This window comes from Dipodomys merriami, unplaced genomic scaffold (genome assembly GCF_024711535.1).
Source record: "Dipodomys merriami isolate MVZ:Mamm:240054 unplaced genomic scaffold, mDipMer1.0.p SCAF_6, whole genome shotgun sequence".
Lineage (NCBI taxonomy): Eukaryota > Metazoa > Chordata > Mammalia > Rodentia > Heteromyidae > Dipodomys > Dipodomys merriami.
The window spans coordinates 61,925,348-61,937,670 of NW_027206179.1; the positions used below are offsets into that span (position 1 = coordinate 61,925,348).

The 12,323-nt window shown below is 41.2% G+C and overlaps 1 protein-coding gene across 10 annotated transcripts in view; it reads right to left on the minus strand.

Moving 5' to 3' along the window:
- Positions 1-12,323, minus strand: part of Fry (FRY microtubule binding protein) — a 493,758-nt gene that overhangs the window by 31,169 nt on the left and 450,266 nt on the right. For all 10 annotated transcript variants that reach the window (XM_070003013.1, XM_070003006.1, XM_070003005.1 and 7 more), the window contains 5 exons: positions 8,770-8,970; positions 8,026-8,187; positions 3,948-4,114; positions 1,944-2,133; positions 729-878 (listed from right to left, as the gene is read on the minus strand). In XM_070003013.1, coding sequence (XP_069859114.1) covers positions 729-878; positions 1,944-2,133; positions 3,948-4,114; positions 8,026-8,187; positions 8,770-8,970 — 870 coding nt within the window. The remainder of the gene's footprint in view (positions 1-728; positions 879-1,943; positions 2,134-3,947; positions 4,115-8,025; positions 8,188-8,769; positions 8,971-12,323) is intronic.

Sequence of the window (12,323 nt, forward strand, 5' to 3'; positions counted from 1 at the left end):
CATTGGTTCTGAACCGCCTCAGTTTATTTTGCCAACATGATAGGGCTGTAACCCTGCTCTCAAAAAGCTTGTCAGTTTTGCAAAGTTATAGTTGTGCTTATAAAATCATAATTCAATCAGTCTGAAATTGTCTTAATCATCCTCTAGTCCCTCATCATTCATGGTTTGGGCTGGTTTGAGATGGGTACAGGAAAAGGAGAGCAAGTTGGCTCTAGATACCCATCAGGCTAGCCAGCTGGGTATGAGGGAAAGTTATGCAACCACAGGTACAGCTGCAAAATCAGAATCATTAAAAAGGAGCTAGCTACTCTGGAGGCTGAGATCTGAGGATCATGGTTTGAAGCCAGATTGGGCAGGAAACTGTAAGACTCTTATCTCCAATTAACTACTCAAATAGCTGAGCAAAAGAAGCTCAGGGACAGTGGTCAGGCCTGAGTTTAGGCCCCAGGATCAGAAAAAAAATATGCCAAGGATATGGATGGACAACAGAGGTAGACTTTTTTTTACCCCTGATTCTCTGAAATGGCTTGGCCTGGGATAGCAATGTACATGGATGGCCCTGCAGACCCACAGGACTTTGGAAGTCATACCAACATGACACTTCTCCCAACACTGAAGATGTCTTTAAAACCACTACACAAACAGCGTATTGTGTAGTGGTTTTAGTGACACTGCCCAGCTGGGCAGTGGCAGGCCCTTCGCTGCCACAGCAGGGCTGAGATACTCACGGTCTCAGCATCCACAAACAGCGTAGGACATTCAGAGCAGGAGGTGAGCATCTGGGAAGAGCTGACAAATTTAGATCCAATTCCCCGGAGGTTGTCTCCAAGGTAACTGGCTGCATCACAGGTCAGGAAGCAGAACCTTTTCTGAATATTCTGTAGGGCAGGATTAGCAATCATTTGCAAAGGTCAAGTTTAACTTAGGCACCAGAGAAAACCTTTTTTGAGGATAGTGGTGGGACTTTAAAATTGATTTGAAATATAGATTGTGGAGTGGATAAATATAGCTATGAACATTGTCCATTATCTCACATATCTATTGCTATTGTGGAAAAAAAAAACCCTCAAAATCCAGTCTTTTAGCATTTTAAAAAATCCTTACTAATAGAAAACATGTTTTAAAATCTTTTGTTTGTGTGTGCCAGTACTGAGGCTTGAACTCAAGGCCTGGTACTTTGCTTTTTTGTTCAAGGATAGTGCCCTATTATTTCGCAGCCCCACTTCCAGCTTTTTGCTGGTTAGCTGGAGAATAAACTCTCAGACTTGCCTTCCCAGACTGGCTTCAACCTGTGATCCTTAGATCTCAGCCTCCTTAGTAGCTAGGATTTCAGTTCTAAGTCACCAGTGCCTCATTATGTTTTAAAATCTTTATCAAAATATTTAATGGAGCCAGGATGTGGTGGCTCACACCTGTAATCCTAGCTACTCAGAAGGTTGAGATCTGAGGACCAAGGTTTAAAGCCAGCCTGGGAAGAAAAGTCCCTCTGAGACTCCTTTATCTCCAACTAACCACTCAGATACCAGAAATAGAGCTGTGGCTCAAAATGGTAGAGTGCTAACCTTGAGCAAAAGAGTACAGGGACAGTGCCCAGGCTCTGAGTTCAAGCCTCACAACCAACCAAAAAAAATATTGATGGCATAGGTTCTCAGGGAAGACTGGGGGTGTGTGAGGGAGGTAAGAACTTTAATGGTCCTGATGCCATGGTCACCCAAGATAAGAAAGGCCATATATGCTACAGTGGGAGATGTTCAAGGTATTCCGTATCAGCACACCTAAAATCTGCTGTGTTTATTGCCACCCTGAGAGGGTTGAATAGAAGAAATTGTAGCTAGAGGAATTTAGGGACATATAGATAAAAGGATAATTCTTAAATGAAACAGCACCCTATTTTGAAAGCTAAAGCTACCCTTTTCTCTAAAGTCATCTGATGACCCCTGTACCTTAAACAGAGAGGAGAACACATGAAAGGTGTAGACGGCGCAGGAGCCATCGGAGTCACACATGAGCTGGTTGATGTGGCTGCGCCAGGCCTCTTCAGCATCGTCACAGGCTGCAGGCTGAAAGGCAGCAAGGATGGCAGAGAAGAAAGGCGAGGGAGGGGGAGACACTCCCCTGTCACCTTCTCCAAAGCTGGAAAACATGCAAACCAGTGTGTCAGGAAGTGAGGTCATCTTTTGCCTGGCTGTACAAATTCCCCCCAAAGGGGTTGTGGGGATTTGGCTTGCTTCAGAGATCTGAGATACTTTTTTTTTTTTTTTTTTTTTTTTTTTTTAAATAAGTATTGCATCCCCCTATTCTGTATCCCTCCTGAGATACTTTTTGATTCTAGGAGATTGCTAGATTTCTCATTCCCTTATACAGACCTGGCACTCCTTTTAGCCATCCGCAAGGGTCTCCATACCCCAACAAAGGAAATATTTGTTCCCATGTACTTGCACTTCATTTCCTCTTCATTTTTCCCTACTATGAATGAATTATACTGAGTGTTTTGTTTCTTCTAACTTGTCCCTTACGGAGAAGGACTGGAGATGAATAAATGATCAGGATATGAAGGGGAGAAGGTGAAGAAATGAAAGAAGAGAAATGCAGGATAAGAGACTGGCACAGAAAAAGTGAAAAGTCAAACTCCTCTCCAGGAGTCTCAGCTGTTTCCTTTGATGGGTCAGTTATGACTCATCATGACAGAGTCTTCATCTAACCAGGTCAGAAATTTATATTTAGTTCTCATTTTTCAGCTTTCAGAAGAGGAATTCTAGGATCTTGACTCTGAAGTAAATCTATAGCATTATAACTTGTGACTTAGGTAGCTGAACTTAGGTAGAATGTTATTATTCCGTTTCCCTTTTCTATTCATATAGCTCACTAGTTTCAAAGATATCAGTGTCAAGGCTGAATGAAACACGCCCACTTAAGAGAACAGTAATATTGCCAGACATGGTGATGCATGCCTGTAATCCTAGCACTCAGAAGGCTAAGAAAGCAGGATCTTGAGTACAAGGCCAGTTTGGGTTACATAGTGAGACTTTGTCTCAAAAAAGTAGTGTGTCAAGAGCATTTTCTGGTATGTGTATACCTGCCAGCACTGAAGTTTGACTTCTGCCTTGGTGCTGTCCCTTAGCTTTTTTGCTCATACCTCCACTTCCAGCTTTTTGGTGTTTAAATAGAGATAAGCGTCTCTGGCTTTTCTTAAATGTGCTAGTCCTGGGACTTGAGCCACAGTCTACTTCTTCTTCTTCATCTTTTTTTTTTTTTTTTTGGCCAGTCCTGGGGTTTGAACTGAGGGGCCTGGGCACTGTCTCTGAGCCTCTTTTTGTTCAAGGCTTGCGCTTTACCACTTGAGCCACAGTGCCACTTCTGGCTTTTTCTGGGTAATTTATTGGGGATAATTTATTGGGGATAATTTATTGGGGATAAGAGTCTCGTGGACTTTTCTGCCTGGGGTAGTTTAAACCATGATCCTCAGATCTCAGCTTCCTGAGTAGCTAGGATTACAGGCATGAGCCACTGCACCCAGCCTTTTGGTTGGTTAATTGGAGGTAAGAGTCTCATGGACTTTCCTGCCAAGGCTGGCTTCAAAATGAGATCCTCAGGAGTGAGCCAGGTGCCCAGCAAGAGTCTCTTGTTTGTGTCTTTTAACTCAAAATGGAAAGAACTCATTGCCAAAATGTTGCCTGTCTTCAAAGCTTATAAGGCCTGACCCATGTCTCCAGGCCCTTCTTTCTGGCTTTTCAAGTTGTTTTATAAATGCCTATATGGCTGTCCTTTCTTGGTTTCACTTAGGTCCTTACTGGGTAGGAGGATTGTCAGTGAGGGGTGTGGGCTCCTTTGTTAGAAGGCCCCAGCAGTATAGGTTTGCACTGCACTTGGGTTTGTGTGAGGGCTGCACCATGTGCTGTGCACAATCACATGCTCTCACAACTCATTCCTGCCAGGGGTGGCCTTACCTTGCAAGGGTAAACTGGTCCAGGCCCCGATTGCTTTTGTCCTCTGCCTCAGTCATGTCCAGACTGAAGCTGTCACTGCATTCGAAAGCTGCAGGGAGCTCATTGATGGAACCTGAAAGATCATCCTCGTGCACTGTGGTGTCCTCTTCCTCCTGCAGAGTGTCAGCCTAAAGGGATTGAAAAGAATCCTTCTACATAAGCACACAGATAGATATCCTGTTGATCTATAGCAGAAAATACGATACTGAGAATGAAGACATCCTGTTGATCTATAGCAGAAATAAAATACTGAAAGTGACTGGTAGAAATGGACATTTGTTTTCTAGTTACAACACAATCGATTGCTAGAAGTAGGCTCAGAAATGGAAGTGCCATGTGTTCATTATCTTCCTTTCAGTCTCTTTTCAGGCTTCCCAATGGGCTTTTAGTAATTATCATATTGCACCAATGCTTATGGAGTATAAATGGTAAACTTGGAAAAGTCTGCAGAGAATTCCTGGGCCAAGAGACGAGCATGTAAAAAGAGGCTCCTTAATGTCGGGAGGTTGATAAGAGTGGAGCTAGGAAAAGGAACACGGCCTTTGGATTCAGAACTCCTCACGCTTGCCACCTGAGTTTTAGAAGCAGAGGAAGTAGGATTTAGAATTACCAGTGCCTGTGGTACAGTAAATGCTCAAGAAATAACAGGATTGTGCTCAAGTGATCAAAGGCCTGCTCAGTTTTAATTAATTTTTTGGTGCTGTTACTGGGGCCTGGGTACTATCCCTGTGAGCACTAGTATTGAGCCAAAAAAGCTATTACTTGAGTCACAGCTCCACTTCCAGCTTTTTGCTGGTTAATTGGAGATAAAAGTCAAGCACTTTTGTCCCCGATGATCTGGCTCTGAATAAACATCCTCAAGATCTCAGTTGCTAGGATTACAGGCATGAATCATTGGCACCTGGCTTGCTTTTTTTTTTTTGGTTGAGGTTGGCACTCTACCACTTGAGCCACACCTCCACTTCTTACTGTTAATTGGAGGTAAGGTTAATTGGATTTATCTACCTGGTCTAGTTTTGACCTGTGATCTTCAAAGCTCAGCCTTCTGAGAAGCTAGGATTACAGGTATTAACATTAGCAATTGGTGCCCCAAAGCAGGCTTTTCTATATTGAAAATTGTAATGTCCACTTGCACATATAATGTACATATGGCTTCAAGATAGCATTTCTGAATACATGCATGCTTTTGCTCTATTATAGCATGTGAATGAGTGGGGACAGGAAACAACTCTAGGGCAGACAGAACAGGGGTCAGTAACAGGCAGGAAAGAGACATAACCAGTAAAATGGACAAAGAGGCTGGGCTTGAACTTGGGCCAGGGGGAAATTAGCCGGAGAACCGATTGTTCTCTATGAGAGGAAGGAAGGCAACTGGGTTACACATAACAGGAGAGGAAATATACCCATACATGTTTGAGTCATTTTTTTAAAAAAAACAAAATGTGTATGAATTAGAGTTTTATCACAGGTTAACATGTAGCCACCCATTAGTTTATGGCATTTTGAATCTATGTTTCATAGGGGTAAATTAACAAGAACGTTAATTAGCATGAAGATGTATTAGAAGAACAGGTTGCCCTCAAGAGGAAGTGTACTCATTACCTCACTCATGTAACTGTAACCCTCTGTATAGTATCTTTACAATAAAAAAATTAAAAAAAAAAAAGAACAGGTTACCGCATGTGTTAGAAGGAACTGCTTATAACTGTTGCATCTGCTTTGCTGTTCAATGATACTGGTTTCTGGGAAGACTATTCCAGTTATTAGTGCACATGAATTTATTGAGATAGGGCTGAGTTCTCATAAAAGCACCTTCCCCCCCTTTAGCATAAAAACATATCAAACACCACAGAAACCTAGCTCATGAGAAAAATAGGAAAATGAGACACAACCAGCTGGGCATGATGTTACATGCTTGTTAATTCCAGCTAGTCTTCAAGTGGAGGGAGGCAGATGAAAAGTTCAAAGCCAGCATAGGCAAAATAATCAAGACTCTGTTTCAAAAACAAGAATATATAAAGAAAAAGGCTTGGGAGAGGTATAGTTCTAGTGGTAGATTGATTTCTAGCATACATGGGGCCCTGGGTTAAAGCCTATAACTACAAAACAAAAACCCAAGAGTCTTATGGACTTTCCTGCCCAAGCTAGTTTTGAATCACAATCCTTAGGTCTCAGCCCCGAGTAGCTAGGAGTATTTATAGACACCTAGCGTGAAATTTAATTTTTTAGCCTTTAGGATTCTGATATTTTAACATAGAACAAAAGTTTTCTTTTTTCCTTTTTGTCTAAAAAAGGACTCTGCCTAATCTAAGAGTCCCAATTACAGTCCCATTCAAGGGGAGTGTGTGCGCGTGTGCATGTGCGTGCGTGTGCGTGTGTGTGTGTGTGTGTGTGTACGCGCGTGTGTGTATGCGCGCGCACACGCGCGCCCCAGTACTGAATCTTGAAGTCAGGGCTTTCACACTCTTGCTTGGCTTTTTTGACCCAAACTTCTATTTCCTGGCTTTTGGCTGGTTGAGGTACTATGTTTCTCAGATTTGTCTGTGCAGGCTGGCTTTGAGCTATAATCCTCATATCTCAGCCTTTTTTTTTTTTTTTTTTTTTTTTGTTGGTTATGGGGCTTGAACTCTGGGCCTGGGCACTGTCCCTGAGTTCTTAAGCTCAAAGCAAGCACTCTACCATTTGAGCCATAGCACCACCTCCGGTTTTCTGGTGGTTAATTGGAGATGAGTCTCCTGGATTTGCCTTGCTCAGGCTGGCTTTGAACCATGATCCTCAGATCTTAGTCTCCTGAGTAGCTAGGATAACAGGTGTGAGCCACTAGCCCCTGGAATATCTCAGCCTCTTGAGTAGCTAGGATTACAGATGTGACCCATCAGTGCCCACCTCAAAAATATTTATTTAAGCTTCTGCATTTTTAGGCAATTGCTCTTTGGTGGTTGCATGTAGGTTTTTCTCATTCTCAGCTCTGTTTTTCTAATAATACCTTGTAAAATAATGTGGAGTAGAGAGTATTGTAGTTTGTCTTTAGAAGTATCTGAAGAAATATATTTCTATAATTTTTTCCTATTTTCTCTTTTGGAGTTACACAATCAAACTCAGGCTAAAGAAGATTTTATCCTAATAGCAACAGATTATTTTGGGATTTTTAATAGGACATAAAATTCTATATTGACAGGCATAGAAGTTTCATAGGAGAAATTAACAAGAATGTTAGTTAACAAGAAGATGGCTTTATAGACAGCATATTTTCTGGAAATTATGATAAAATGAATCTTTTTGTGTGTATGTGTGTGTTTGCCAATCCTGGTGCTTGACTCAGTGCCTGAGCTTCTTTTGCTCAAGGCTAGCACTCTACCACTTGAGCTACAGCACCACTTGTAGCTTTTTCTGCTTATGTGGTTGTAAGAAATCAAACCCAGGGCTTCATGCATGCTAGCCAAGCACTCTAATGCTAAGCCACATTCCCAACTTTGTTAGCTTTTTCAAAAGAGGACATTATATTCATTAGTTAATTTTCCTACTTGGAGAGTCTCACTAGGAAAGCTTTCACATAGTACTGTGATTGACACTAAGAAATTCCTATAGCATGCCAAAAGGCTAGCACTGAATCAATGGACAAATTGTATAATTGGTTCCTACATAAGAAAAAATTTTCCCCAAATACAGGCCCTCCCACCCACACCTTTCTTAGCATATTATTTCATAAAAGCCAAGACAGAGAGCATTTCCTCAGCCACAGTGATCAATCGTAGACATATGCCACTTTGTTTTGACCTCCATCAGCAGGGTTCATGCAAAGCCTCTCATTTTACCAAGTACTTCAGATCAGTTCTTTCAGCCAAGTAGATGGCTTCTTGAATTAGGCAGTGTAAAACAACGTGAAGCCATGAGTTCAGATGCACAAGCTTCAATTATTTCATTAACCAGACAGTTAAAAAAAAAGTCCTTCTACTTTTAAGCTCCTTTTCTCTAGTTCTCAGCAAATGAAAACTACTTTTTTCCTTAAGGAAACTGTCATAATTGCCCCAAATCTCACCTTTGAACTCTCTGAAATCTGCAGATTATTCATATCAGGCAAAGCAGCATCAAAGCTAGCCATTCTGGTGTTAAAGGAATGAGGGTCGGCGGGGGTGGAGTCGCATGCAGTGGCCAGCAATTCCATGGGATTGGTCTCCTCCGAGGGCGAGAGGGTCATGATCTGTTCACAAAAGAAAGGAAATAAAACAGTATGTGAGTGTCCCATTCTTTAGGAGCTCTAACTGTTCCTTTCATAAGACCTCACGCTGTTGCTCTCTGGTTGCTACTGACAGGTTTTAATTTCCTAACTTCCATATATCACCATTATTGGACCTTAAACATAGTGGCAGGTAATCTAGTATTAATCTGGTATCATTAAAACACTAGTTGCTGCATTGTCAGAGAACCTCTTTAAAATACCTATCATATTTCCTAAAGCATTAGCTACTCAAGAAGTTAAAAAGAAAATACCGGCATCATAACAATTTGGGGAAAAGTAAGGCTGGAAGGCTTTACTGGATATACAACATGGACCAAGACTGGAAAGCTTTCAGAGTATAACACATGGATGCCAGCAATTGTTTTTATCTGTCACCTCCAGAGAAGAATCTACTTAGAATCCAGCACCACCTGACAGCTGAGATTTTAGTTTAGCAATGGTGATGGGTTTCAAGTTTCTTTAGCTGGAACTAGATTCAGAAATCCTTCCCTGATTACAGAAACCAGGGCTCCCAGTTCCTCCAGTGGGAGAGTTGCTACTTACTAGGTCTGAGTGCTCCAGGATCTGGCTAGTGGTGAGGTCTTCCTCCTCGGAGGATTCATCAGAATCCTCGTGGTTCATTTGGTTGAGGCTGGGAGTACTTCCTGAGAGCTGGCGTTCCTCCAGAGTCTGCATGTCGCACTTGTCCAGGCTGTCCAGAGAACGCCTGCGCACACCCCAGTTGAAATTGTCCATGCTCTCCCCCTGAAATCACAGCACAGCCAGCTTTTACACCCTGATTCTCCAGCATAGCTTTCACACAGCCAGTTTAGAAACAAATCTGATCCTCATCAACTCTCAAGCCCTCATCTGCTGGGGTATCCACACTTGTACTTTACCTGATGTGAAAAGACACAAAAGCAGACTCTTGCCCTGTAGATGTGTGTTAAGTCAGAGGTAGAAGTGATTGCATCCTTTTCTTTGGCATGCTGGATATTATGTATTGTTTTGTTTTTTAAAGTTGATTTTTGTTAACCCTAGATATGATCTGTGCTTTCCAAAATCTTCAAGAAAGAAAATTCGAATACCAAAACAAACAAAAAAGAAGTATGCTCTTTCCCTTCCCCCACCAGCCTTGTTTGGTAGTTTTTGGAAGGAAAGACATGTAGGAACTATGCTTGCAGCACATTCCGGAATCCTTTGGCTATGAAGTGGAAGAGCATTAGGTAAACATTCCAGCCGGTTCGGCCACAGCGATTTTCACAGATAAAATGCAGAGTTCAAAGACTGTCAGAGAATGGGGCAAAGTTGACAGATCATGCACTATGCAGAGGCCAGAGCAGCTATGGCTTTGCTTTTGCTTTAGACTTGTCTTTTAAAATAATTGTCCCAAACTAGAAACTAGTTAATTTCCTGAAAGAAAGATTATTGCCCAATTATACATTCTGATTTACTGACCACTGGTTGAAATGGCCATGTAAGTGTTAAAGCTCTTGGTTTCTTTCTCTATACTTCATCAGACACTAAACAAAGTTGCTTAGTATAATTTTTTTGTAAAATTGAATTTGGGTTTTTTCTCTGTTAGGAAAGAAATAAAGGAAAGGGGTATTATTCATTTCACTGATAAGCAAATTTTAACCTAAAGAAAAACACAATTTGAATAAAATCTAGCTCTACAATCTTTCATTTATCATTTTTGTGTCTGTGCCAGTATTGAGACTGGGGGCTTAAACTCAGGATCCCACACTCTTGTTTAGGTTTTTTTTCCCCCAAGGATGGTACTCTACCACTTGAGCCACAGCAGCACTTCTGGATTTTGGCTGGTTAAGTAGAAGTAAGAGTTTCAGACTTTTCTGCCTGGGCTGTTTTCAAACCTTGATACTCAGATCTCAGATAGTCAGATACGCAGACCTGAGTAGTTAGAATTATAGGCATGAGCCACTGATGCAATGTTCATTTTTTTTTTTTTGGTGATTTGAAGCACAGCATAATGATTGACTGAAATAAGGTAACTTTCCTGATAAGAATTCAGTGAACAGTGTAATAATATGAGAAATGGGAATGATGGTTAAATTTAATATTACACTTGTTCCTTTTCTTCTGGTTTCAGTCTATTGTTTTTGGTTCCTAATAAAACATTTACTGTTATCACAGATCTGTGGTATCAGCTGCTTAGCTTTCCTAAAGTCTTTTTTAGCTGTTGGTGGTAAAGGGAATAGGTAAGTATCCTAAACATGTTATTCTGGATAGTCCCAAGGTTATCATTACTCCTCCCCATCATGACAGCTATCAGGGCATTTGATCACAAGGCCAGCAGACCCAGAAGACTTCATCATCTGTATCTGCTGTCTCATCTTTATCTATAGCTTGATTTCAGGTTTCTGCATTTCAAAGTCCGAAGTCTCCCAAATCCAAACCATCTGAAGTACAATCATGTCTCAAGTGGAAAATTTCACACTGGATCTCATACAATCAGTTGACAGTCAGAACACAGAATACCTAAAAACACTGTAGAGAATTACCTCCAGGGGTTATGCATATGTATAAAGCATATAGGAAGTTTTGTGTTGATATTTGGGGCCTATCTCTAAGTTATCTCATTGTGTATGCAAAAATCCAAAATTTGAAACAACAAAAACCAAATCCAAAAGGAAAAAAAATTCCTAAATCTGAAATGGTTATGAGCATTTTGGTTAAGGGACATTCAACTTGTGTTTGATTTTACCTCTGTTTGCTGTGATAAGTAATCACTTTTTTTTTTTTTTTGGGTCCGGTCGTGGGGCCTGAACTCTGGGCCTGGGCGCTGTCCCTCAGCTCTTCAGCTCAAGGCTAGCGCTCTATCACTTGAACCACACTTCCGGCTCTTTTCTTTTTGTTTATGTGGTGCTGAGGAATCGAACCCAGGGCCTCAGGCATGCAAGGCAAGCGCACTACCACTGAGCCACCTTCCCATCCCCAGTAATCACTTTTTTTTTTAATGGTGGAAAAGACTAATTGCTACATTGATTTTTATAAATAACTTGCAGTAGAAAAATAGAAAAAATATGTAAGAGTTAGAAGTCTTTGGAAAAAAGGAAAATTCAATATGTGAAGAAAGGAAAAAAGATAAAAAAGACATACAAGAATGGAAAAAAAATCACTGTGAGAAATATACAAAGTCACAAAATAGATATCCTTGTACTAAATGAACTGATGGGTTGCATTAGCTCTTAAGCAACAGTTTTCTCTTACAATGATCTAAAGGCACAGTCACGTTAAACCTCCCAAACAACATAGATGTCTAGGGTATGAGTACATTGCGAAGGACACAGATGGTTGCTACTGTTGACTTGGAGGAAGCTCTAGTGAGTACTCATTGAGCATGATGACAGGGAGACAGGGAAAGCAGTTCTTGCAGGAATAAGATCTGTTCTGGTTGAAAATACAACAGCCTTGTTAGAGGCAAAGGCATCAAAACTGTCCCTGGTTAACTTTCCTGAGCTAGTGTAGATAGTATCACTCTAGTTTCAAGTCCACGGTGTCAGGGGCTGGGGTGGTGGTGGTGCACGGTTAGAACATATGTGAAGCCTGGTTCAATCCTGAGCAAACCTCAAAAAAAGTCCATATTGGTGAAGTCATAGGCCAGGCTTTGGTGCATGGCACAGGGACACACCCCTGATGCAGCCACCCTCCATCCTGCCTTTCCCCAAATGTCAGATTTGCATTTTCATTCATAAAAAGTTAAAAGTCAAATAGTGCTTTACTGAGAATGGCAGATACTATGTGAGACAATGTAAAGGATGGCTGACTCTTCAAGGCAGAGTGTACCTATGGTTATCAAGCTAAAATGTAGCACACAGGACTTATACTGGGATAGACATTTATTAACAAATACTCTAGAAAGGTTAGAAATATTCAAATAGAAATATTAAAAAAGAATTATCTTATGGGTGGTACTAAGGATGGAAGCCAGGGCTTTCTGCAGGCTAAGGATGCATTCTACCACTAAGCCATAACCCTCATCCAAAAGGTATTGTTGAAGCAGTGTATGTGATCAAGTACGTTGCCCCAAATGAAACTTCCTGGAGTTGTTTCTGATATGACAGCCATAGAGTGATTATGAGTCAATTTTCTAAGGC